The following is a 27,463-nucleotide window of genomic DNA, read 5'->3' on the forward strand; positions in this document are numbered from 1 at the left end:
GTTTAAGAACATCAGAATTGGGAGCAGGAGTCGGCCCCAGGCTACTCGAGGCTGCTCTGCCAGGCAATGAGATCATGGCTGATCTCTGACCTCAACTCCACTTTCCCACCCGATCCCCATATCCCTTGATTCACCTAGTCTAAAAATCTACTGATCTCAGCCTTGAATATACTCAACGACTCAGCAGCCACAGCCCTCTGGGGTAGAGAATTCCACTGCAACATGGGCAGACAGGTGGAAGATGCAGTTTAATGTGGAGAAGTAATGCATTTTGGGAGGAGAAACAAATAATGCGAGCGTGCACTCCAGGACACTTGTAACACTTGCCCGCTCTACAGACCCTGACTGATCGTTGTCTTTAGTTTGATACAAGGACAACAACAACAACAACCTGTATTTATATAGCGCCTTTAATGTAGTGAAACGTCCCAAGGCGCTTCACAGGAGTATTATGCGATAAAACTGACACCGAGCTGCATAGGTAGAAATTAGTGCATATGACCAAAAGCTTGGTCAGAGGTAGGTTTTAAGGAGCGTCTTGAAGGAGGAGAAGTAGAGAGGTGGAAAGGTTTAGGCAGGGAGTTCCAGAGCTTGGGGCCCAGGCATCAGAAGGCACAGCCACCTATGGCTGAGCGATTATAATCAGGGATGCTCAGGGCAGAATTAGAAGAGCGCAGACATCTCGGGGGGGGGGGGGGTTCTAGGGCCAAAGTAGATTATAGAGATAGGGAGGGGCGAGGCCATGGAGGGATTTGAAAACGAGGCGTTTCTTAACTGGGAGCTAACGCAGGTCGGCGATCACAGGGGTGATGGGTGAGTGGGACTTGGTGCGAGTTAGGACACGGGTAGCGTAGGATGGAATGTGGGAGGCTGGCCAGGAGCGCGTTGGAAGAGTCAAGTTTAGAGGTAACAAAGGCATGGATGAGGGATTCAGCAGCGGATGAGCTGAGGCAATTGGAGAAAATTTCTGCTCATCCATAACTGGATGTCAGACAAGCAATCTGACATTTGAGAGACCGTGGAGGAGTCGATAGAAGTGGTGGTGAGGTATAGCTGGGTGTCGTCAGCGTATGTGTGGAAACTGGCGCCGTGTTTTCGGATTTTAACACAATAGAACGGGTTTTAATATAAATCAACACACTTTATTTCTCGCAAAGTACAAAACACCCCAACAGTACTGAATATATATACACAACTCCCAAACTGGATCGGTTGCACCTCAGCAGGTGTCAAGAGTCTGCGCTGGAGGGGGGAGGGGTTTATTTTAAATTGGTAAACATGGTCTTACAAGACCAATTTAACTTCCAGGGTGAGCAATGAAGCTTTAGTGGGTCGGTCTCGGTTTCCAGCCCTGGGCTGAGCCGGGTTATCTAATTTCCGTCTGGCCACAGCGGGAGAGCTGTCACTCCGTCATGGGCTGACCCGGGGCGGGGGATAATTTCTGGCCGGGGTCGAATCAACAGATAACCAATCGAGCGACTCCTCCCGGAGAGCGTCTGCGGGACTTGGGCCGAGAACAGGATCGGGGGTCAGCTGTGAAGCTGCCCGTAACGGAACGGCCTGCACGCACCAGTCTAAAACTTCGAACGGAGGGCACCAGGGGAGGTGCCCGAGCTCTGTGACCAGGGGGGCATCACTGCCGACTGTTACCCTGCCCCTTGGGGATCGCGCGCGCACACACACACACACACCGGGTGCCGAGCCAAGAGACGGGCTGAGAGATGCTGAAAGCCTCCAGTTACTTCTCGTTAAGAAATTACACTTGAATTTTTTTTTCTTTTTGCGGGCCTATCTTTTTCTGATTAAGGTTGAGGGCTCTCTGCCACCTCCCCACCCCCCCACTGCACACCCTGGCCCCCTCTTCCATCACACATCTTCAGTCCTGACAGCTGCAAGGTCCTACTGCCTGGCTCCTGTCAGCCGAACCCAGAAACACACACACACAGGGGCCGCTGTAGGGAGGCACGTCGCGAGAGGTCCGGGGGGAGGGGCTGTTTGGAGCTGCACTGCTTCAAGCTGACAATTTATCGATGGCCCCTTTGTAATGATACGAGGAGAAGGAGAGAGGACACATGTCCTTTCCTTCTCTCTACAGCATGACCATTATCTTCTTTGAGCGATAAGGGAATCAAGGGTTGTGGGGAGTGGGCAGGAAAGTAGAGTTGAGGCCAAGACCAGATCAGCCATGATCTTATTGAATGGCGGAGTAGGCTCGAGAGGCCTGTGACCGACTCCTGCTCCTATTTCTTCCGTTTTTAATGTTTTCATGCACCCACCCTTCATGGACAGGATCCACGGGACGTTTCCCGTCCTCCCCACCCCCCCCCTTTTCCAAATAGCTACAGCCGTCGCTTGTTGCTCTCCATAAAAGGCATGACGGAAGCTGATCCCCAAAGGCCAGTGAGATTCCGCAATTCCCGAGATCATAGCGCCGCCAGTTTGTGGACTGCTGATAGCAGTCAGTGAGGTTCGCTGGGTTTGAGCAGCAGGTTTCAACCGCCCCAATACCTAGCCTGTCCAACACCGTCTCCCCCCCACCCCCCCCCGCCAAAACCCCTTCTCTCCCCCACCCAACCCCTCTTCCTACTCTCCCTCCCCCCCCCCCCCGGGGCAGTGCTCGGGACCCCAAGCGTTCAGCAACCACATAACAAATAAAGATAGAGTATCGGTGGCCCAATTGGTGCGAGCTGCGACTGACCAGCCAACAACAGATACCCCCGTCGACCTTGCAGCCTCTAGGCAACGCTGCACATTCTGCGATGGGCTAAACTATGGGGTGTCCCGAGCAGTTGCCGTGACAACCCCCCCCCCCCCCGCCGCTCTCACTACCGAGCCACACGCGAGATGCTGGCCGCTCAGACCCTGCACGGACACTCGCCGCTGTCACAGCTTCTCGAACGGGAACAGGTGCTTCTCCTCCCCTTTCCTCCGCCTCTGGCTGCTCCCCGGCCCTGCCGTCTCCGCCGTCTGCCGGTTCAGGGGCCACGAGGAAGCCAGGTCGCTGGCCGGGGCGGGGTCGCTGGGGCCCTCCTCACCGGACGAGCAGCCTCCTCCCAACTCCCGGCTCTCCCCGAGGCCAGCGCCGTCCTGGAACATACAACACGCACAGAGACAACAGGGAGATAAAAACATTAGGGTTTTGTTTCTGGAGAGATAGAATTGAAAAGTGGAGACGTTATGCCAAACTTGTATCGAACCGGGTTTAGACTACACTTGGAGCACCGTGCACAGTTCTGGTCTCCATCTTATAAAACGGATATCGAGGCACAGGAGAGGGGGATAAAAAGATTCACAAGGATGATACCAGAACTGCGAGGTTATACCTAACAGGAAAGGATGAACAGGCTGGGTCCATTTTGGAATGCTGAGGGGTACCTGATCAAGGTCTTTAAAATTATGAAAGGCTTTGGTAGAGTAGACACACAAGAATTAGGAGCAGGAGTAGACCATTCTGTCCCTCGAGCCTGCTCTGCCATTTAATGAGATCATGGGTAATCTTCAACCCCAATTCCACAAGGATTCATTGGAGCTGTGCCGTGTGGGGAGTGCAGTGAGCTCGGGAGGAACAGGGCACTTTGAACCTCTACTCCCAAAGCTCTCCCCCACTGAGGGTTTTCCTCGCCTCGTATCATTGATGGAGATCGATTGATGTGATTGGTCAACAACTCCATTATTGCTGGGTCATAAAGTAAAGAAAGACTTGCATTTATATAGCGCCTTTCACGCCCACTGGACGTCTCAAAGTGCTTTGCAGCCAATGACGTATTTTTTTGAAGTGTAGAGTCACTTGCATTGTGGAAAATGCAGCTGCCAATTTGTGCACAGCAAGATGCCACAAACAGCCATGTGAGAATGGCCGGATAATCTGCTTTCAGTGATTGTGAATAAATATTGGCCCCAGGACACCGGGAATATCTCCCCTGCTCTTTTTTGAAATAGTGCCATGGGATCTTTTATGTCCACTTGAGGGAGCAGACGGGGCCTCGGTTTAACAACATGTATTTATATAGTGCCTTTAACGTAGTGAATGTCCCAAGGTGCTTCACAGGAGTGTTATGAAACAAAAAATTTGACAAAAATGTAACATCAGAAATTTAACAAATGTGACTACCAGGATGGTTGACAGTGAATTAGTTGGACCTTGGTCTTTTCCTATGATAAAGCTGTGAGGCGGGGGGGGGGGGGGGGAGGCTTGCAGTGATTACCTTCATACTGTATCGAGTCTTCAACCTTTCCCGGATGAAAAGGCCTTTCACCAACAGCTTCCAGTTTCCCATCGCTCGTTTCTGCCGCTTCTACAGAGTAAACACAGCCCACGAATTCCAGTCAGACTCACAATAACACACCAAAAACACTACAGCTATTTACTCTCAACAAGGTGCAGGATTGTCAGTGCTGAGGAGACCCAGATCATCATAAAGATATCAGGTACAGCACGGGGTTAGATAGAGAGAAAGTTCCCGCTACACTGTCCCATCAAACACTCCCAGGGCAGGTACAGCATGGGTTAGATACAGAGTAAAGCTCCCTCTACACTGTCCCATCAAACACTCCCAGGGCAGGTACAGCATGGGTTAGATACAGAGTAAAGCTCCCTCTACACTGTCCCATCAAACACTCCCAGGGCAGGTGCAGCACGGGGTTAGATACAGAGTAAAGCTCCCTCTACACTGTCCCATCAAACACTCCCAGGGCAGGTACAGCATGGGTTAGACAGAGTAACGCTCCCTCTACACTGTCCCATCAAACACTCCCAGGGCAGGTACAGCACGGGTTAGATACAGAGTAAAGCTCCCTCTACACTGTCCCATCAAACACTCCCAGGGCAGGTACTGCACAGGTTAGATACAGAGTAAAGCTCCCTCTACACTGTCCCATCAAACACTCCCAGGGCAGGTACTGCACAGGTTAGATACAGAGTAAAGCTCCCTCTACACTGTCCCATCAAACACTCCCAGGGCAGGTACAGCGCAGGTTAGACACAGAGTAAAGCTCCCTCTACACTGTCCCATCAAACACTCCCAGTGCTGGGACAGCCCCACAGCAGCCTGCCTGCAGTCTCGGAGTATGAAACAAACAAAGTACGAGATCGATGACTGACTGCCAGTTTTGAGCTCCAGGAACTTGTGGCTATAGGGAAGTGGGCTGAGATTGCTCAGCCCGTCTCGTATCAAACCCTTACAGCCAGCAGCCAACTGCTGCACACGAGCAGTCAGTGGAGAGTCGACCGCGACGGCCAGCCTCCAGCCCGGAATCCCATCCCGCCCGCTGCCCCTGGCCAGCCCAGGGCCGTCTCACCATTTGTTCTTTTCTTGCCGTTTCGGCCTCGTCTTCCTCGTGGGCTGCCAGCAAGATCTCCTCGTGCTCGTCACACACAATGTATCCATCGATCCTGCGGGGTGGGAGAGCACACGGGACAATTTACATTCTCTTTACAGTGCCGTCTCCCTTTCAAAAACTGGGAACAGTTGCGTGGTGTAATGTGTGCACACGTGAGTATGCTCACAGGTTTGTAGAGCTGTTGAATAGCCTGTCACGTGAGGTTCACTCGTCTCAATAAAACCCCAGCCAGTTGGGTTCGGGGGGATCCACAACGAGGCAGGTAGTTGTGAGCCTGGTGGATGAACTGGTAATGTGTAGTGTGATTGTTAAACCTTTGATAGTAAACTGACTAGTTCTTAATACGTGTTGCTATAAATTGTTAAGCAAAGAACCCATAAAGCAAATACATTACACTCAGAATAAAAGAAAGACTTGCATTTCTATCACAACCACCGGACGTCTCAAAGCGCTTTACAGCCAATGAAGTACTTTCGGAATGTAGTCACTGTTGTAATGTGGGAAACATAATGTGGGAAATAACAGATTTTACAGCACAGAAACAGGCCATTTGGCCCAACTGCTCCGTGCTGGTGTTTATTCTTCACACCAGCCTCCTCCCACCGTCTTCATCTACCCCCCCACCTCTACCCCCCCACCCCCCCCACCACCATATTCTTCTATTCATTTCTCCCTCGTGTGTTTATCCAGCTTCCCCTTAAATCCATCTCTGCTATTCGCCTCAACCACTCCCTGTGGCAGCAAGTTCCACATTCTCACCTCTCTCTGGGTAAAGATGTTTCTCCTGATTTCCCCACTGGATTTATTAGTGACTGTCTTATACTGATGGCCCGGGCACAGAATCTCACCAGTGACCAGTGTAACGACGGGATGCTGTTGCTCACTCCCGGTATATATTTGGAAGATTTCTCTCAGTTTTATAACAACACCAATAGCAACGTGCATTTATACAGCACCTTTTATGTCGCAAGGTGCTTCACAGGAACAACCAGACGGAATTTAACACCGAGCCACAAATGGAGATATGAGCACAAATGACCAAAAGCTTGGTCAAACAGGGAGGTTTTAAGGAGCATCTTAAAGGAGGAGAGAGAGGTGGCGAGGTTTAGGGAGGGAGTTCCAGAGCTTAGGGCCCTGGCAGCTGAAGGCACAGCCACCGATGGTGGAGCGATGGAAATCGAGAGATGCTCAGGAGGGCAGAATTGGAGGGGCGCAGAGATCTCGGAGGGTTGTGGGGCTGGAGGAGATTACAGAACCATGGAAGGTATAGAATTAAGTTTGCAGATGTCAGTGTCCCAGCCAATCACAATGGGCGACCTACACCGGGTGCGAATGTCCCGAGTGGTAATCGAATCCGATCACTGCCCCCGCACAGTCGATGTTGAGTTTCCGGGCCACGCGGTTAATATTCGGTACCCTCAGGTGCTTGCAGCCTCTGGGAAGCATGCAGGGTCTGAACATGTAGACATTTCCAAAATCGTTCCGCGGGACCTGAAGGAGGAAAGGAACAATGAGAGAATCAGTATCTCCATTTAACCACAGTCTTTCTTATCGCACCACCCCACCCCCCCACTTAACCCCTCGTCTCTCGCACACACACACACACCCGCGCACACCCACACGCACCCTCGCACTCCAGTGGGAGTCGCTGGGCACGATAAGGAGCAGGAAACCTGGCTTGAGGATTGCTTCGCTAAGCCAGCATGTGGGTGAACTGTAGAACAGCAAACCCAGCAGGGCCTGGAGCTCGTGTATGTGCCTCACTATCTCATTGGGTGTTGAATTTACACATGGGACCAGAAGAAGCAATGCCCCCGATAGTGACAGTGGAGGGTCTGCCCAGCCCGAGGTATTCCGGCTGTGGAGTTTAGACTCTACAACATGTTACTTTATTTTTCGACCGGGGGTGGGGGGGGGGTAAAGTACTGAGGGACAGTACTGAGGGAGTGCCACACTGTCAGAGGGACAGTACTGAGGGAACGCTGCACTGTCGGAGGGGCAGTACTGAGGGAGCGCCACACTGTCAGAGGGACAGTACTGAGGGAGCGCTGCACTGTCAGAGGGACAGTACTGAGGGAGTGCCACACTGTCAGAGGGACAGTACTGAGGGAACGCTGCACTGTCGGAGGGGCAGTACTGAGGGAGCGCCACACTGTCAGAGGGACAGTACTGAGGGAGCGCTGCACTGTCAGAGGGACAGTACTGAGGGAACGCTGCACTGTCGGAGGGGCAGTACTGAGGGAACGCTGCACTGTCGGAGGGACAGTACTGAGGGAACGCTGCACTGTCGGAGGGGCAGTAATGAGTGAGCGCTGCACTGTCAGAGGGGCAGTACTGAGGGAACGCTGCACTGTCGGAGGGGCAGTACTGAGGGAGCGCCACACTGTCAGAGGGACAGTACTGAGGGAACGCTGCACTGTCGGAGGGGCAGTACTGAGTGAGCGCTGCACTGTCGGAGGGGCAGTACTGAGGGAGCGCCGCACTGTCGGAGGGACAGTACTGAGGGAGCGCTGCACTGTCGGAGGGGCAGTATTGAGGGAGCGCAGCACTGTTGGAGGGGCAGTACTGAGGGAGTGCTGCACTGTCGGAGGGGCAGTACTGAGGGAGCGCAGCACTGTTGGAGGGGCAGTACTGAGGGAGCGCGGCACTGTTGGAGGGGCAATACTGAGGGAGTGCTGCACTGTCGGAGGGGCAGTACTGAGGGAGTGCTGCACTGTCGGAGGGGCAGTACTGAGGGAGTGCTGCACTGTCGGAGGGGCAGTACTGAGGGGGTGCAGCACTGTCGGAGGGGCAGTACTGAGGGAGTGCAGCACTGTCGGAGGGGCAGTACTGAGGGAGTGCAGCACTGTTGGAGGGGCAGTACTGAGGGAGTGCAGCACTGTCGGAGCTGCTGTCTTTCCAATGATATGTTAAACTGAGGCCCCGTCTGCTCTCTCAAGGGGATGTAAAAGAACCTATGACACTATTTCGATGAAGAACAGAGGGTTGATGCTCAAAGTTTTGCTGGACAAGGGTATAAAGGGTTATGGAGCCAAGGCGGGTGGGATGGAGTTATGATACAGATCAGCTACAATCTCGATGAATGAGGTGTCAGAGGGGCTGAGTGGCCTCCTCCTGTTCCTGTGCAAGAAAAAGTATGTAACCAGGGATGCAAAGCCCAGCCACCCCTCTCCTCCGTAACCCGCTGGGAGAGACCACAGGACCCACACCTTCCCGTCGATGGCCCTCGGAGGCTGATAGGGCTCGGTCTGCCAGCGCCCGAACAGGCCGAGGTCGGCCTTGTCTGGATCAGCCCAGTCGTCCAGTCGCGCCTGTCGTGCTCGGTTGGATTGGCTTTTCACCATCTACGAAGGTGGAGAACAAAATATCAACTGTCAGCTGCTGCTTCTACACCTAGTTACAACAACATGTATTTATATAGCGCCTTTAACGTAGTGAAATGTCCCAAGGCGCTTCACAGGGGTATTATACGACACAAATTGACACCGATCCACATAAGTAGAAATTCTGGCAGATGATCAAAAGCTTGGTCGAAGAGGTAGGTTTTAAGGAACGTCTTAAAGGAGGAGAGAGAGACGGAGAGGTTTAGGGAGGAAGTTCCAGAGCCTGGGGCCCAGGCAACAAAAGGCATGGCCACCGATGGTTGAGCAATTATAATCAGGGATGCTCAGGAGGGCAGGGTTAAAGGAGCGCAGAGATCTCGGGGGGTTGCGGGGCTGGAGGTTACAGAGATAGAGAGGGGTGAGGCCATGGAGGGATTTGTAAATAAGGATGAGAATTTTGAAATTGAGGCATTGCTTAACCGGGAGCCAACGTAGGTCAGTGAGCACAGGGGGTGATGGGTGAGCAGGACAGAAGCTTGACCCTGAGCCACATAAGCAGATATTAGGTCAGGCGACCAAAAGCTTGGTCAAAGAGGTAGGTTTTAAGGAGCATCTTTAAAGGAGAAGAGTGAGGTGGAGAGGTTTAGGGAAGGAATTCCAGAGCTTAGGACCTTGTCAGCCATTCCAACTTGGGAATATATCGCCGTTCCTTCATCGTTGCTGGGTCAAAATCCTGGAACTCCCTCCCTAACAGCACTGTGGGAGCACCTTCACCACACGGACTGCAGCGGTTCAAGGCGGCGGCTCACCACCACCTCCTCGAGGGCAATTAGGGATGGGCAATAAATGCCGGCCTCATCAGCGATGACCACATCCCAGAAACAAATTTTTTAAAATCTGAAAGCACGGCCGCCAATGGTGGAGCGATGAAAATCGGGGATGGGCAAGAGGCCGGAATTGGAGAAGCACAGAAATCTCAGGGGAGCATGGGGCTGGAGGAGGTCACAGAGATAGGGAGGCAGCGAGGTCATGGAGGGATTTTATGGAGCAAGCTACTCAGGTAGTCGGGTTATGGTAGCACAGGGGTTAGTGTAGAGAGCTGGGATCTACAGTACCTTACAGGGCACCTCTCCATCTCTCACCACACGGGCTTCCTTCAGCCAGAGGTCCTTAGAGTGCAGTGTGTGCACGCAGTCCCTGAAACATGAAGCAGCACATGGAGTGGGTGAGCAACAAATGGGTGTCTGTGAGTGAGTGAGTGTGAGCGAGCGAGCGTGCGTGCGTGCAAGGGCGCCGTTTGTGTGTATGTGTAGTGTTACTGACCGCTCCAATCAACATACGATAGTTCAGGTCAACGGTTCAGTATAAAGCTCGCTGGAGGCTTGGCTGACAAACACACCCCTGGAGTGGGACAGAGCGGGTCCCAGTTCAACTCCAGCCCCGAGTTAGATGCGCTGTGAATGGCCTCTGCACGAGGGGGTTAGGAAAGGAGGAAGATAAATCAGCCATCGGTTCCTGACCGCTTTCCAAAAAGTTCAGCTTGAAATAAGAGAGAGAGAATTAGCGAGAGAGAGAGAGAGAGACAGAGAGAGAGAGGAGAGAGAGACAGAGAGAAAATGAGAGAGAGAGAGAAAATGAGAGAGAGAGAGAAAATGAGAGAGAGAGAGAAAATGAGAGAGAGAGAGAAAATGAGAGAGAGAGAGAAAATGAGAGAGAGAGAGAGAATGAGAGAGAGAGAGAATGAGAGCGAGAGAATGAGAGCGAGAGAATGAGAGCGAGAGAATGAGAGCGAGAGAATGAGAGCGAGAGAATGAGAGCGAGAGAATGAGAGCGAGAGAATGAGAGCGAGAGAATGAGAGCGAGAGAATGAGAGCGAGAGAATGAGAGCGAGAGAATGAGAGCGAGAGAATGAGAGCGAGAGAATGAGAGCGAGAGAATGAGAGCGAGAGAATGAGAGCGAGAGAATGAGAGCGAGAGAATGAGAGCGAGAGAATGAGAGCGAGAGAATGAGAGCGAGAGAATGAGAGCGAGAGAATGAGAGCGAGAGAATGAGAGCGAGAGAATGAGAGCGAGAGAATGAGAGCGAGAGAATGAGAGCGAGAGAATGAGAGCGAGAGAATGAGAGCGAGAGAATGAGAGCGAGAGAATGAGAGCGAGAGAATGAGAGCGAGAGAATGAGAGCGAGAGAATGAGAGCGAGAGAATGAGAGCGAGAGAATGAGAGCGAGAGAATGAGAGCGAGAGAATGAGAGCGAGAGAATGAGAGCGAGAGAATGAGAGCGAGAGAATGAGAGCGAGAGAATGAGAGCGAGAGAATGAGAGCGAGAGAATGAGAGCGAGAGAATGAGAGCGAGAGAATGAGAGCGAGAGAATGAGAGCGAGAGAATGAGAGCGAGAGAATGAGAGCGAGAGAATGAGAGCGAGAGAATGAGAGCGAGAGAATGAGAGCGAGAGAATGAGAGCGAGAGAATGAGAGCGAGAGAATGAGAGCGAGAGAATGAGAGCGAGAGAATGAGAGCGAGAGAATGAGAGCGAGAGAATGAGAGCGAGAGAATGAGAGCGAGAGAATGAGAGCGAGAGAATGAGAGCGAGAGAATGAGAGCGCGAGAATGAGAGAGAGAGAATGAGAGAGAGAGAGAGAATGAGAGAGAGAGAGAATGAGAGAGAGAGAGAATGAGAGAGAGAGAGAGAGAATGAGAGAGAGAGAGAGAGAATGAGAGAGAGAGAGAGAATGAGAGAGGGAGAAAGAGTGAGAGGGAGAAAGAGTGAGAGAGTGAGAGAATGAGTGAGTGAGAGAATGAGTGAGTGAGAGAATGAGTGAGAGGGAACGAGTGAGAGGGAACGAGAAACAGAGAAAGAGAGAAAGAAATTAGGGAGAGAGACAGACAGAGAATTAGAGAATGAATTAGAGGGAGAGAGAGAAACGGAGAGACAGAGTGTGTGTGTGTTGGATAAAGACAGGATAGGGCTCAGCTCTGAAGCCCGCCACAGTTGAATCCCCTGGTCTCATGTTTTGGGTGAAGTGTCGGAGGCCAGCCGACGCCCCTGGAGCCCACTCCCACAAAGGGTCCAGACGGTCAAGACTGAACACGAGAGAGGGGGCTCCGGGTGGGGCCCAATGGCTCTGGTCCTGAACTTTGCTGGTTTGTGAGAGGCCCTGGAGAAGACCCAGCCAGCTGGCTGGGCATGTGGGGAAGTGTTCTTACCTCGAATACACGGCCTCCTTTCTGCAGTAGCCCAGAACTGACGCGGTCGGGGGATAGAGAGTCTCATACTTCAGCAGATGCCTTTTCAGCACATACAGCGGGTGGCTTTTATACTCGGCCACGGACGTGGGCAACGGTCGATCGAGCAGCTTAGCTTGCAGCTGGGAAACAAAGCAAGAGAAAGGCTACATTACATCTCCGCAATGAAACAGGCCATTCGGCTCAACAGGTCCGTGCCAGTGTTTATGCTCCACACCAGCCTCCTCCCACCTTCTTCATCTCCCTCCCCCATCACCATATCCTTCTATTCCTTTCTCACTCATGTGTTTATCCAGCTTCCCCTTAAACACATCTCTGCTATTTGCCTCAACCACTCCCTGTGGCAGCGAGTTCCACATTCTCACCACTCTCTGGGTAAAGAACATAAGAATTAGGAGCAGGAGCCGGCCATTCGGCCCCTCAAGCCTGCTCTGTCATTCAATAAGATCATGGCTGATCTTCTATCTCAACTCCACTTTCCTGCACTAGCCCATATCCCTTGATTCCCTTTATATCCAAAAATCTATCGATCTCAATACTCAACGACTGAACATCTAATGCCCACTGGGGCAGAGAGTTCCAAAGATTCACAAACCTTTGAGTGAAGAAATTGCTCCTCATCTCAGTCCTAGATGGCTGACCCCTTATCCTGGGACTGTGTGCCCTGGTTTTAGACTCTCCTGGCCAGGGGAAACAACCTCTCAGCATCTACCCTGTCAAACCCCCTCAGAATCTTATGTTTCACTGAAATCACCTCTCATTCTTCTAAACTCCAGAATGTATAGGTTCATTTTACACAATCTCTCCTCATAAAACAGCCCTCTCATCCCAGGGATCAGTCTGGTGAACGTTTGTTGCACCGCCTCCAAGAGAAGTATATCCTTCCTGAGATAAGGAGAACAAATCTGTGCACAGTACTCCAGGTGTGGTCTCACCAAGGCCCTGTACAACTGTAGCAAGACTTCCTTGCTCTTATACTCCAACCCCCTTGCAATGAAGGACAACATGCCATTTGCCTTCCTTATTGCTTGCTGTACCTACACGCTAGCTTTCTGTGTTTCCAGTACGAGGACACCCAGATCCCTCTGAACACCAACATTTAAAAGTTTCTCACCATTTAAAAAATATTCTGTTTTTCTATTCTTCCTACCAAAGTGAATAACCTTACATTTTCCTACTTTATACTCCATCTGCCACCTTACTGCCCACTCACTTAGTCTATCTATATCCCTTTGCAGACGGTTTGGGTTCTTACAGCTTACTGTCCCACCTAGATTTGTATCGTCAGCAAACTTTTTTACATTACACTCAGTCCCTTCATCCAACTCATTGATATAGATTGTAAATAGTTGAGGCCCCAGCACTGATCCTTGCGGCACCCCACTAGTTACAGCCAGCCAACCTGAAAAAGACCCGTTTATCTCTACTCTCTGGTTTATGTCCGTTAACCAATCATTACCTCCAATCCCATGATCCTTTATCTTGTGTAGTAACCTTTTATGTGGCAACTTATCGAATGCCTTTTAGAAATTCAAATATATTATATCCACCAGGTCCCCTTTATCTCCGCTGCCAGTTACATCCTCCAAAAACTCTGATAAATGAGTTAAATATGATTTCCCTTTCATAAAACCATGCTGACTCTGCCTAATCATGTTATGATTATCTAAGTGTTCTGATACCACTTCCTTAACAATGGATTGCAGCATTTTCTCCATGACTGATGTCAGGTTAACTGGCCTGTAATTCCCTGTTTTCTCTCTCCCTCCTTTCTTGAATAACGGGGTTACATTTTTTACCTTCCATTCTGCAGGGACCGTTCCTGAAACTAGGGAATTTTGTACGGTCACAACCAATGCATCCACCAACTCTGCAGCCGCCTATTTTAGAACCCTAGGGTATAGGGCATCAGGTCCGGGAGAAGTCTCTCTTGAACTCACTATTGGATTTATCAGTGACCATCTTATAATTATGGCCCCAAGTTTGAAACTCACAAAAAGGGAAACTGTTCAAAGTGAACTTGTCTCAGCAGCAGTGACCTGCAATTAAAACACAACACCCAAAGCCAGTGCTTTGCTGCTGGTGTATATCACCGACATGAATGGCCGCAGATTAACCGTTTGAGTACTCAATCTCTTTCCGAACTTGCACATTTGTTAACTGCCAACAATGATTTGGCCACTTGCAGCGAGTTATTGGAGAGTGTCAGCTGTGGCTCAGTGGGCAGCACTCCCGCCTGAGTCAGGAGGTTGTGGGTTCAAGTCCCACTCCAGAGACTTGAGCACAAAAATCCAGGCTGACACTTCAATGCAGTGCTGAGGGAGTGCTGCACTGTCGGAGGGGCAGTACTGAGGGAGCGCCGCACTGTTGGAGGGGCAGTACTGAGGGAGTACTGCACTGTCAGAGGTGCCGTTAAACCAAGGTCCCATCTGCTCTCTCAGGTGGACGTAAAAGATCCCATGGCACTATTTCGAAGAAGAGCAGGGGAGTTCTCCCCGGTGCCCTGGGCCAATATTTATCTCTCAATCAACATCACTAAAACAGATGATCTGTTCATTATCACATTGCTGTTTGTGGGACCTTGCTTTGTGCAAATTGGCTGCCGCATTTCCCACATTACAACAGTGACTACACTCCAAAAGTACTTCATTGGCTGTAAAGAGCTTTGGAATGTCCAGTGGTCGTGAAAGGCGCTATATAAATCCAAGTCTTTCTTGCAAATGATGGCCATGGAACCCTCGCCTCATCGCCATCGGGGGAGAGAATTGAACATAAGAAACTGGAACAGGAGTCGGCTATTTGACCCCTCGAGCCTGTTCCGCCATTTAATGAGATCATGGCTGATCTGATCTTGGCCTCAACTCCACTTCCCTGCCTACACCCCATAATCCTTATCGTTCAAAAATCTGTCTATCACTGCCTTAAATATATTCAATGACCCACCCTCCACAGCTCTCTGGGGTAGAAAATTCCAGAGATTTACGGTCCTCAGAGAAGAAATTCCTCCTCATTTCTGTTTTAAATGGGCGACCCCTTATTCTGAAACTGTGCCCCCTAGTTCTAGATTCCCCCATGAGGGGAAACATCCTCTGTGCATCCAGCCTGTCAAGCCCCCTCATAATCTTATATGTTTCAATAAGATCACCTCTCATTCTTGTAAACTGCAATGGTGAAGACAATGCACCTCTATCAGGTCACCTCTAAGTCTACGCTGCTCCAAAGTGAACGCCCCTCACCTCCAGGTCTTCCTCCTTCTGGCGCTGCGTACAGCTGCTTTTGTACGGCTCCAGAGTCTTGTCCCACCACCCAGGGTCAGTGCGTCGTTTCCTCGTGGTGGTCATCCAGGCCGCGTCGTACCTCTGGGTCACGTCTCTCACGGAGCTCTGGTTGTCCAGGCTGATGATGTAGGAGAGCGGTTTGGTCGCATGCTTTGCGCAGAGTTCGGGATGGTTCAAAGTGTTCCGTACACAGTCAATTGCAACCCATTTCCTCTCTGCCTCTGCGTATACCTCAATCCACTGATCCGAGCCCTTGGGATATGGAGACGCCTCGATCGACAGCCTCGCGCTTTCATCGCCGCCCTCAGTCTGGTTGCATCTCGAGGACTTTCTCTTCCTCGGATTGGTTTTCTCAAAGTTCTCATCTTCGCTGTCCTCGGGACCCTTCTTGCCCTTTGGTGTCCCGACAATCGCACCCTTGCTCTTCCCTGGGATAGTCTGCCTTCCCCGCGGTGTCTGTGCTCGCGAAGGGACAACCCTGTCCCGAGCACTCCTGTTATCTCCGCCCGAATGATTGCTGGAATCGGCAGAACCTTCAACTTGAAAATCAGAATCACTGTCATCATCTTCCTCGGTGTCCTCCTCCTTGTAAGAGACTTTCGATGCTACTCGCCGTCGTCGCTCATTCTTCGGCCTCGGAGACGCTGGTTTTCTGGGCGCCGAGCTCTCGTCCTCCTCAAACTCAGATTCGGCAGAAGCTCCATTCAGGGTTTTAACATTTTTACTTCTCCCTCTTGGGTTCCTCGGCTTGTTCGTCCCTTCAGCCTGCTTCCTTTTTGATGCCTGTTGTGGTTTATCTTCATCTTCAGCCTGAATCTTCACCCAATGGCCCTGCTCTTCTTCTCGTTTCACCAAAGCACCCCCCTTTGCTGACTCCCTGGACGCAGGGTCAGGTTTGATGTCGGGCATTGCACGAAGCGTTTTTCGGGAACCAACTTTGGATTTGCTGCCTCTCGGGGTCTTCTGAAGAAAACAAAGAAGATTTAGAGCCGGGACCAAGCTCAGAGGCACATTTCACAACTCAAAGGCCGTGGGTTCAAGTCCCAGCACCAGCACAATTTAAGTTTAATAACTTTAGACCTTAACCAGCACTCTCATCTACTCTGGGACTCCAGAATTCCCATGCTCCCGTCCCCCCCGTTCCCCGTCCCCCGCTATTCTGCTGTCACTATTTACACCTCCTCTAGATCCATCTCTTGCTCTTTTATTTGTCCCGGAAAAGTTGAGGCCCATGGCATAAAAGAGACAGTGGCTGCATGGATATGAAATTGTGAAAGGAAACAGAGTACTGGTGAATAGTTGTTTTTGGGACTGGAGGAAGGTATACAGTGGTGTTCCCCAGGGGTTGGTACTAGGACCACTGCTTTTCTTGATATATATTAATAGTTTGGATGTGGGTGTACAGGGCACTATTTCAAAATCTGCAGATGACAAAAAACTTGGAAGTATAGTGAACAGTGAGGAGGATGGTGATAGACAGGCTGATGCAATGGGCGGCCACGGGGCAGATAAAGTTTAACGCAGAAAATTACGAAATGATACATTTTGCTGGGAAGAACGAGGAGAGGAAATGTAAACTAAAGGGTACAATTCTAAAGGGGTGCAAGAACAGAGAGACCTGGGGGTATATGTGCACAAATCGTTGAAGGTGGCAGGGCAGGTTGAGAAAGTGGTTAAACTAGCATACGGGATCCTGGGCTTCATATATAGAGGCATAGAGTACAAGGAAGTTATGATGAGCCTTTATAAAAACAATGGTCCGTCCTCAACTGGAGCAGTGTGTCCAATTCTGGGCACCGCACTTTAGGAAGGATGTGAAGGCCTTACGAGAAGGTGCAGAAAAGATTTCCGAGAATGATTCCAGGGATGAGGGACTTCACTTACGTGGATAGACTGGAGAAGCTGGGGTTGTTCTCCTTGGAGCAGAGAGGGTTGAGAGGAGATTTGTTGGAGGTGTTCAAAATCATGACGGGTCTACTCTTTCCTCCCCGTTGACCTTATCCAAGTTCAACCTCAGAAAAAAATTATTTAAAAACATTTCTAGAGTGCTTCTCAAGAAGAGGGCAATGTCTCAGAGCAGATTAGAGCTGGCAGGGAATAGTGCAGAGAAATTAGGAGCAGGGGCCAAAAGGTGTCAGCCGTGGCTCAGTGGGCAGCACTCTCGCCTCTGAGTCAGGAGGTTGTGGGTTCAAGTCCCAATCCAGGGACTTGGGCACAAAAATCCAGGCTGACACTCCCAGTGCAGTACTGATGGAGAGCTGCTCTGTTGGAGGGGCAGTACTAAGGGAGAGGCGCACTGTCGGAGGGGCAGTACTGAGGGAGCCACGCACTGTCGGACGAGACTTTAAATTAAGTTAAGATACAGATTAGCCATGGTCTACCTGAATGGCAAAACAGGCTCGAGGGGCTGAATGGCCTCCTCCTGTTCCTAGGAAGCCAAGGAAAAATAAAACATGAAATGAAAATAATTGCTGTTGGGTTTCTTACCGCTTTCGAACTTTCTTTAAATGAAATGGGTTGCAGAGAAATCACAAGGCGCGATGCCAAGGGTAGAGTTCGAAGGATAATTAGAAAAAGCTGTCAAAACAAAACCAGGTTCATTAAGGTCATAGCCACTGGGGTTGGTAGATTGCAAGAGCAGGCAAATAATGGGAAAGTACAAAATCTTCAAACAACTAGACCTTGTATTTATATAGCGCCTTTAACGTAGTGAAACGTCCCAAGGAGCTTCACAGGAGTATTATGTGAAAATAAATTTGACACCGAGCTGCATAAGGAGATATTAGCGCAGGTGACCAAAGGCTTGGTCAGAAGTAGGTTTTAAGGAGCATCTTGAAGGAGCTGAGGTGGAGGGGTTTAGGGAGGGAGTTCCAGAGCTTGGCGCCCAGGCAGCTGAAGGCACGGCCACCAATGGTTGAGCGATTATAATCGGGGATGCTCAGGAGGGCAGAATTAGAGGAGCGCAGACATCTCGGGGGGGGGTTGTGGGGCTGGAGGAGATTGCAGAGATAGGGAGTGGCGAGGCCATGGAGGGAATTGATTCCTTTTATTGTTTACATTGCCCGTGATCTCACAAGTCCCCAATATCTCGGCGCGAGTCGGTTTTACTTAGTGTGCCTCACGATCAAAAATAAAAAAAAACCATCTGCGTCTCTTTTCCTGCAAACTTCTTCGCAACCTAGGTGTCATATTTGACCCTGAAATGAGCTTCCGACCACATATCCGCAGCATAACTAAGACCGCCTATTTCCACCTCCGTAACATCGCCCGTCTCCGCCCCTGCCTCAGCTCAACCGCTGGTGAAACCCTCATCCATGCCTTTGTTACCTCGAGATTTGACTATGCCAACGTATTCCTGGCTGGCCTCCCACATTCTACCCTACGTAAACTAGAGGTGATCCCATGTCCTAACTCGCACCCAGGCTGGCTCACCCATTCACCCCGTGCTCGCCGACCTACATTGGCTCCTGGTTAATCATAGAATCATAGAAATTTACAGCACGGAAGGAGGACATTTCAGCCCATCGTGTCCGTGCCGGCTGTCAAAGAGCTATCCAGCCTAATCCCACTTTCCAGCTCTCGGTCCGTAGCTCTGTAGGTTACGGCACGTCAAGTGCACATTCAAGTACTTTTTAAATGTAATGAGGGTTTCTGCCTCTACCACCCTTTCAGGCAGTGAGTTCCAGACCCCCACCACTCTCTGGGTGAAGAAATTTCCCCTCAAATCCATTCTAATTCTTCTACCAACTTGTATTTATATAGCACCTTTAACATAATGAAATGCCTCAAGGCGCCTCACAGGAGCGTAAATCAGACAAAGATTCAACAATGACCCAAAGAAGGAGCCATTAAGACACGTGACCAAAAACTTGGTCAAAGAGGTGGGTATTCAGGAGCATCTTCAAGTAGGAAAGAGAGGCGGAGAGGTTTAGGGAGGGTGTTCCAGGGCCCAGGCAGTTGAAGGTACGGCCATGCTCAAGAGGCCAGAATTAGAGGAGCACAGACATCTTGGTGGGGGGGGGGGGGGCGGCTGGAGGAGGTTTCAGAGTTAGGGAGGGACAAGGGCCACGGAGGGATCTGAACACATTATGGCCGAAATTGCCCCTTCCCTGATGGACCGTCAGCGCCGGAAATCGGCGGCTACGCTGCGGAGTGCAAGGGCCTCCATTTTGAAAGTTCCGTTCCTACGGTATCCCGGCGGTAACCCCTCCCTGCAGGGGCACACAGTACGACATCGGCCCCAACCCTGCACTGGTAATATCACTCAAAGACAACAACTTATATTTATATAGCGCCTTCAACGTGGTGAAATGTCCCAAGGCGCCTCCACAAGAGTATTATGCGACAAAACATTTGACACCGAGCTGCACAAGTAGAAATTAGGGCAGCTGATCAACAGCTTTGTTGAAGATGTAGGTTTTAAGGAGAGTCTCGAAGGAGGAAAGAGAGAGAGAGAGAGAGAGAGAGAGGTTTATGGAGGGAGTTCCAGAGTTTGGTGTCCAGGCAACAGAATGCATGGCCACCAATGATTGAGCGATTATAATCGGGGATGCTCAGGAGGGCAGAATTAGAGGAGCACAGACATCTCGGTGGGGGGAGGGGGGAGTTGTGGGGCTGAAGGAGATTACAGAATTAGGGAGGGCATCGCACCTGTGCATGGGGAGGAGGAGGGCTGGAGGGGCGGCAGGAAGGATGGAGGAGGGGGAGTGTTATTAGGCCGGGGCAAAGGCAGGCTGCTGGGGTAGAGCACGGAGAGCTCGGTGATGCACTGTTGCCGGTTACAGGGAACACTCACATGAACCATTTCTTCCATACTCCTCGCCGAGCAGCTGCTGAATCTGTGCGCCAGCACCGTGAACAGATTCTCCCTCTCGCCCTTGGGGAGGGAGGGGTCAATCTCGAATGCTGACACAAACCTGTAAATAGAACGAGAGAGACTGAAGTTAACGATGAACCAGGTGCCGATAGATACTGAGCTGCATTATCAGGAGGACGGGGCAGGAATGAAAAGATGGTTGCTGTGGATTCCTGCTCACCGAGTCAAAGTGACACGAGCAGGCCATTCAGCCTCTTGACCGTGCTCCACCATTCTATCAGATCAGGGCTGATCTGCACCTCAACTCCATTGGCCCACCTTTGCTCCATGTCCCGCGATACACAGACCCAACAAAAACCCATCGATCTCAGTCTTGGAAGCTCCAATTGACCCCCGGCACCCACAGCCCCTGGGGGAAGAGAGTTCCTGATTCCCAGCACCCTTTGTGTGAAGAAGTGCTTCCTGACATCACCCCCTGAACGGCCTGGCTCTAATTTTAAGGTTATGCCCCCTTGTTCTGGACTCCCCCCACCAGAGGAAACAGTTTCTCTCCATTTACACTATTGAATAACTTTGCCGCCTTAAACACCTCGATCAGATCATCCCCTCAACTTTCCAAACCCGAGGAACAAAAGCCCAGTCTGTGCAACCTGTCCTCGTAATTCAACCCTTTTATCCCCAGGTATCATTCTGGTGAATCTGCTCCCCCTCCAAGGCCAATATATCCTCCCTGAGGGGCGGGGCCCAGGACTGAACCCAGTTACTGCAGGTGGGCTCTGAGCAGAGCTCTGTACGGCTGAAGCATCACTCTCTCATTTTGGTATTCCAGCCCTCTGAGATAAAGGCCAACATGGGATGGGTAGAGATAGGGGCAACTGTACTGATGCCAGTTATTTCTAAGAACAAAAGAATTAGGAGCAGGAGTCAGCCATTCGGCCCCTCGAGCCTGCTCCGCCATTCAATGAGATCATGGCTGATCTTCTGCCTCACTCCACTTTCCCGTCCGATCCCCATAAACGTGGAGAAAGGTCAAGGAAATTGGAACTTGTCTCTGGTTGAATTTAACCAACTCAACACAAATGAGGAGTGGGCCGACTCCCAGTGCCTGAGAGGGGAGGGGTTGTTTACAAGCAGCTGGTAGGGAGCTGGATGGCACTAGAAATCTCTCTCAGAACTTCTCAATCCTGCTTAGTAGAAAGTTTGTTCACCATCAAATCTCAGCTATAACTGGTCGTTTTCCTGGTAAAATTCCCTCGTTTTCAAATCCCTCCATGGCCTCACCCCTCCCTATCTCAGTAACCTCCACCAGTCCCACAACCCCCCTCCCCAAGATCTCTGCGCCCCTCCAATTCTGGCCTCTTGCGTATCTCCGATTTCCATTACTCCACCATTGGTGGCCGTGCCCTCAGCTGCCTGGGCCCTAAGCTCTGGAACTTCCTCCCTAAACCTCTCCGCCTCGCTACCTCTCCTTCCTCCATTAAGATGCTCCTTAAAACCTATGTCTTTGACCAAGCTTTTGGTCACCAGCCCTACTATCTCCTTATGTGGCCCAGTGTCAATTTTTTGCCTGATTTACGCTCCTGTGAAGCACCTCGCCACGTAAAAGGTTACTGTACAAGACAAGAGCTCATGGGGTTCAGCATCACAGGCAGTCCCTCGGAGTTGAGGATGACTTGCCTCCACACTAACAATAAGTTCTCAGGTGACTGAAGAGTCCAACGGGACGTATCTCTGTCACGGTTTGAAGGAAAGGGTGGATGGGAGGCCTGGGTTGCCGCACGCTCCTTCCGCTGTCTGTGCTTGGCTTCAGTTTGCTCTCGGCGAAGAGACTCGAAGTGCTCAGCGCTCTCCTGGATTCTTTTCCTCTGGTCTTGGGCCAGGCATTCCCAGGTGTTGGTGGGGGATGTTGCACTTTACCAAGGAGGCTTTGAGGGTGTCCTTGAAGCATTTCCTCTGCCCACCTGGGGCTCGCTTGACGTGTAGGAGTTCCGAGTAGAGCGCTTGCTTTGGGAGTCTTGTGTTGGGCATACGAACAATGTGGCCCGTCCAACGAAGCTGGTCGAGTGTGGTCAATGCTTCGATGCTGGGAATGTTGGCCTGAGCGAGGACACTGCTGTTGGTGCACCTATCCTGCCAATAGATTTGCAGGATCTTGCAGAGGCAGCGTTGGTGGTACTTCTCCAGTGTTTTGAGGTGCCTGCTTTATATGGTCCATGTCTCTGAGCCAAATAGGAGGATGCGTATCACCACTGCTCTGTAAACCACGAGCTTGGTGCCGAGTTTGAGGTCCTGGTCTTCAAACACTCCCTTTCTCAGGCGACCGAAGGCTGCACTGGAACACTAAAGGCGATGTTGGACCTAGTCGTCGATGTCTGCCCTTGTTGATAGTAGACTCCCGAGGTATGGAAAATGGTCCACATTGTTTAAGGCCTCGTCGTGGATGTTGATAACTGGGGGTGGCAGGAGGGGGCAGTGCTGTGTGATGGGGGCAGGTTGGTAGAGGACCTTTGTCTTTCAGATGTTTAGTGTAAGCCCCATGCTCTCGTACGCCTCAGTGAAGGTGTTGACGATGGTTTGGAATTCGGCCTCAGTGTGTGCAGGCACAAGCATCATCTGCGTACTGAAATTCGATGATGGAGGATGGGACGACCTTGGATCTGTCCTAGAGGCGGTGGAGGTTGAACAGATTCCCGTTTGATCTGTAATGTAGCTCCACTCCAGAGGGGAGCTTGCTGAGGGTGAGATGGAGCATTGCAGCAAGGAAGATCGAGAAGAGCATTGGTGTGATGACGCAGCCCTGCTTGACCCCGGTCCGGACGTGGATTGGGTCTGTGGTGGATCCTTTGGTCAGGATCATGGCTTCGTGGAGCAGGCGGAGGATGGTGACAAACTTTTGAGGGCAGCTGAATCTGAGGTTGAGGTGGCCGCCTTGGAAATAGCGGATGCATTGACAGTCATTTTCCAACATTCCATTGACTCTGGATCAGTTCCTATAGAGTGGAGGGTAGCCAATGTAACCCCACTTTTTAAAAAAGGAGGGAGAGAGAAAACAGGGAATTATAGATCGGTCAGCCTGACATCAGTAGTGGGTAAAATGATGGAATCAATTATTAAGGATGTCATAGCAGTGCATTTGGAAAGAGGTGATATGATAGGTCTAAGTCAGCATGGATTTGTGAAAGGGAAATCATGCTTGACAAATCTTCTGGAATTTTTTGAGGATGTTTCCAGTAGAGTGGACAAGGGAGAACCAGCTGATGTGGTATATTTGGACTTTCAGAAGGCTTTCTACACAGTCCCACACAAGAGATTAATGTGCAAAGTTAAAGCACATGGGATTGGGGGTAGTGTGCTGACGTGGATTGAGAACTGGTTGTGAGACAGGAAGCAAAGAGTAGGAGTAAATGGGTACTTTTCAGAATGGCAGGCAGTGACTAGTGGGGTACCGCAAGGTTCTGTGCTGGGGCCCCAGCTGTTTACACTGTACATTAATGATTTAGACGAGGGGATTAAATGTAGTATCTCCAAATTTGCGGAAGACACTAAGTTGGGTGGCAGTGTGAGCTGCGAGGAGGATGCTATGAGGCTGCAGAGTGACTTGGATAGGTTAGGTGAGTGGGCAAATGCATGGCAGATGAAGTATAATGTGGATAAATGTGAGGTTATCCACTTTGGTGGTAAAAACAGAGAGACAGACTATTATCTGAATGGTGACAGATTAGGAAAAGGGGAGGTGCAAAGAGACCTGGGTGTCATGGTACATCAGTCATTGAAGGTTGGCATGCAGGTACAGCAGGCGGTTAAGAAAGCAAATGGCATGTTGGTCTTCATAGCGAGGGGATTTGAGTACAGGGGCAGGGAGGTGTTACTACAGTTGTACAGGGCCTTGGTGAGGCCACACCTGGAGTATTGTGTACAGTTTTGGTCTCCTAACCTGAGGAAGGACATTCTTGCTATTGAGGGAGTGCAGCGAAGGTTCACCAGACTGATTTCCGGGATGGCGGGACTGACCTATCAAGAAAGACTGGATCAACTGGGCTTATATTCACTGGAGTTCAGAAGAATGAGAGGAGACCTCATAGAAACGTTTAAAATTCTGACGGGGTTTAGACAGATTAGATGCAGGAAGAATGTTCCCAATGTTGGGGAAGTCCAGAACCAGGGGACACAGTCTAAGGATAAGGGGTAAGCCATTTAGGACCGAGATGAGGAGAAATTTCTCCACCCAGAGAGTGGTGAACCTGTGGAATTCTCTACCACAGAAAGTTGTTGAGGTCAATTCACTAAATATATTCAAAAAGGAGTTAGATGAAGTCCTTACTACTAGGGGGATCAAGGGGTATGGTGAGAAAGCAGGAATGGGGTACTGAAGTTGCATGTTCAGCCATGAACTCATTGAATGGCGGTGCAGGCTAGAAGGACCGAATGGCCGACTCCTGCACCTATTTTCTATGTTTCTATATTAGCATAGATTGAAGATTCGCTAACTATCAGAAAGCAGAATCGGGATAAATGGTTCAAACCAAATGGCAAACTGTAACTAGTGGGGTGCCACAGGGATCAGTGACGGGGCCTCAATTATGTACAATCTTGGATGAAGGGTCTGAGTGTAATGTAGCCAAAATTGCTGATGATACAAAGATAGGTGGGAAAGCAAGTTGTGAGGATGTCGCAAAGAATCTGCAAAGGGATATAGATAGGCTCAGTGAGTGGGCAAACATTTGGCAGATGGGAGTAGAATGTGGGAAAATGTGAGGTTATCCAGTTTAGTAGGAAAAATAATAAAACTAATTATTATTTAAATGGAAAATGCGGTGATTCGGAGGGACCTTGTACATGAAACACAAAAACTTAGCATACCAGGTACAGCAAGTAATGAGGAAGGCAAATGGAATGTTGGCCTTTAATTCAAGGGGGGTGGAGCATAAAAGCAGAGAAGTCCTGCTACAATTGTACAGGGCGTTGGCAAGACCACACCTGGAGTACTGCGTATAGTTTTGGTTTCCTTATTTAAGGAAGGATATACTTGCACTGGAGGCAGTTCAGAGAAGGTTCACGAGGTTGATTCCTGAGATGAAGGGGTTGTCACATGAAGAAAGGTTGAGCAGGTTGGGCCTATACTCATTGGAGTTTAGAAGAATGAGAGGTGATCTCATTGAAACATAAAAGATTCTGAGGGGGCTTGACATGGTAGATGCAGAGAGGATGTTTCCCCTCGTGGGGGAATCTAGAACTAGGGGGCATAGTTTCAGAATAAGGGGTCGCCCATTTAAAACAGAGATGAGGAGGAATTTCTTCTCTCAGACAGTCATGATCTTTGGAATTCTCTGCCCCAGAGAGTTGTGGAGGCTGGGTCATTGAATATATTTAAGGTGGAGATAAGACAGATTTTTGAGCGATAAGGGAGTAAAGGGTTATGGGGAGTGGGTAGGGAAGTGGAGCCGAGCCCATGATCAGATCAGCAATGATCTTATTGTATGGCGGAGCAGGCTCGAGGGGCCAAATGGCTTACTCCTGCTTCTATTTCTTACATTCTTATATTAAGTTCTTATGTTTTTACTATGTTAACAGTTGCTGTATAAATGCAAGTGGTTGTTGGAGGTGGCGAGGCAGAAGGAGTGGGGTTTGGAGGCACAGTGACAGCGCGGTGCAGTGAGCAGTAACTGGGTGTCGGAGAAACATAGAAACAGAGAAAATAGGTGCAGGAGTAGGCCATTCGGCCCTTCTAGCCTGCACCGCCATTCAATGAGTTCATGGCTGAACATTCAACTTCAGTACCCCATTCCTGCTTTCTCGCCATACCCCTTGATCCCCCTAGTAGTAAGGACCTCATCTAACTCCTTTTTGAATATATTTAGTGAATTGGCCTCAACAACTTTCTGTGGTAGAGAATTCCACAGGTTCACCACTCTCTGGGTGAAGAAGTTCCTCCGCATCTCGGTCCTAAATGGCTTACCCCTTATCCTTAGACTGTGACCTCTGGTTCTGGACTTCCCCAACATTGGGAACATTCTTCCTACATCTAACCTGTCTAACCTCTTCAGAATTTTAAATGTTTCTATGAGGTCCCCTCTCATTCTTCTGAACTCCAGTGAATACAAGCCCAGTTGATCCAGTCTTTCTTGATAGGTCAGTCCCGCCATCCCGGGAATCAGTCTGGTGAATCTTCGCTGCACTCCCTCAATAGCAAGAATGTCCTTCCTCAGGTTAGGAGACCAAAACTGTACACAATACTCCAGGTGTGGCCTCACCAATGCCCTGTACAACTGTAGTAACACCTCCCTGCCCCTGTACTCAAATCCCCTCACTATGAAGGCCAACATGCCATTTGCTTTCTTAACCGCCTGCTGCACCTGCATGCCAACCTTCAATGACTGATGTACCATGACACCCAGGTCTCTTTGCACCTCCCCTTTTCCTAATCTGTCACCATTCAGATAATAGTCTGTCTCTCTGTTTTTACCACCAAAGTGGATAACCTCACATTTATCCACATTATACTTCATCTGCCATGCATTTGCCCACTCACCTAACCTATCCAAGTCGCTCTGCAGCCTCACAGCATCCTCCTCGCAGCTCACACTGCCACCCAACTTAGTGTCATCCGCAAATTTGGAGATACTACATTTAATCCCCTCATCTAAATCATTAATGTACAGTGTAAACAGCTGGGGCCCCAGCACAGAACCTTGCGGTACCCCACTAGTCACTGCCTGCCATTCTGAAAAGTCCCCATTTACTCCTACTCTTTGCTTCCTGTCTGACAACCAGTTCTCAATCCATGTCAGTACACTACCCCCAATCCCATGTGCTCTAACTTTGCACATCAATCTCTTGTGTGGGACCTTGTCGAAAGCCTTCTGAAAGTCCAAATATACCACATCAACTGGTTCTCCCTTATCCACTCTACTGGAAACATCCTCAAAAAATTCCAGAAGATTTGTCAAGCATGATTTCCCTTTCACAAATCCATGCTGACTTGGACCTATCATGTCACCTCTTTCCAAATGCACTGCTATGACATCCTTAATAATTGATTCCATCATTTTACCCACTACCGATGTCAGGCTGACCGGTCTATAATTCCCTGTTATCTTTCTCCCTCCTTTTTTAAAAAGTGGGGTTACATTGGCTACCCTCCACTCCATAGGAACTGATCCAGAGTCAATGGAATGTTGGAAAATGACTGTCAACGCATCCACTATTTCCAAGGCCACCTCCTTAAGTACTCTGGGATGCAGTCCATCAGGCCCTGGGGATTTATCGGCCTTCAATCCCATCAATTTCCCCAACACAATTTCCCGGCTAATAAGGATTTCCCTCAGTTCCTCCTCCTTACTAGACCCCCGACCCCTTTTATAACCGGAAGGTTGTTCGTGTCCTCCTTCGTGAATACCGAACCAAAGTACTTGTTCAATTGGTCCGCCATTTCTTTGTTCCCCGTTATGACTTCCCCTGATTC

At 50.1% G+C, this 27,463-nt stretch overlaps 1 protein-coding gene across 3 annotated transcripts in view; it reads right to left on the minus strand.

Moving 5' to 3' along the window:
• Window positions 1–2,606: 2,606 nt before the first annotated feature.
• Window positions 2,607–27,463, minus strand: part of xpc (xeroderma pigmentosum, complementation group C) — a 53,125-nt gene continuing 28,268 nt past the window's right edge. Inside the window, exons 7-16 of one of the 3 annotated variants that reach the window (XM_070895646.1) lie at window positions 19,981–20,101; window positions 17,673–17,762; window positions 15,144–16,145; window positions 11,869–12,029; window positions 9,779–9,860; window positions 8,550–8,684; window positions 6,662–6,831; window positions 5,299–5,392; window positions 4,206–4,295; window positions 2,607–3,087 (exon numbers count right to left, since the gene is read on the minus strand). In XM_070895646.1, coding sequence (XP_070751747.1) covers window positions 2,884–3,087; window positions 4,206–4,295; window positions 5,299–5,392; window positions 6,662–6,831; window positions 8,550–8,684; window positions 9,779–9,860; window positions 11,869–12,029; window positions 15,144–16,145; window positions 17,673–17,762; window positions 19,981–20,101 — 2,149 coding nt within the window. In that variant the 3' untranslated portion in view covers window positions 2,607–2,883. Of the gene's footprint in view, window positions 3,088–4,205; window positions 4,296–5,298; window positions 5,393–6,661; window positions 6,832–8,549; window positions 8,685–9,778; window positions 9,861–11,868; window positions 12,030–15,143; window positions 16,149–17,672; window positions 17,763–19,980; window positions 20,102–27,463 lie in introns of all 3 variants that reach the window. The other 2 variants (XM_070895645.1, XM_070895647.1) reach the window with 2 other exon arrangements.

This window comes from Pristiophorus japonicus, chromosome 12 (genome assembly GCF_044704955.1).
Source record: "Pristiophorus japonicus isolate sPriJap1 chromosome 12, sPriJap1.hap1, whole genome shotgun sequence".
In the NCBI taxonomy this organism is placed as follows: domain Eukaryota; kingdom Metazoa; phylum Chordata; class Chondrichthyes; family Pristiophoridae; genus Pristiophorus; species Pristiophorus japonicus.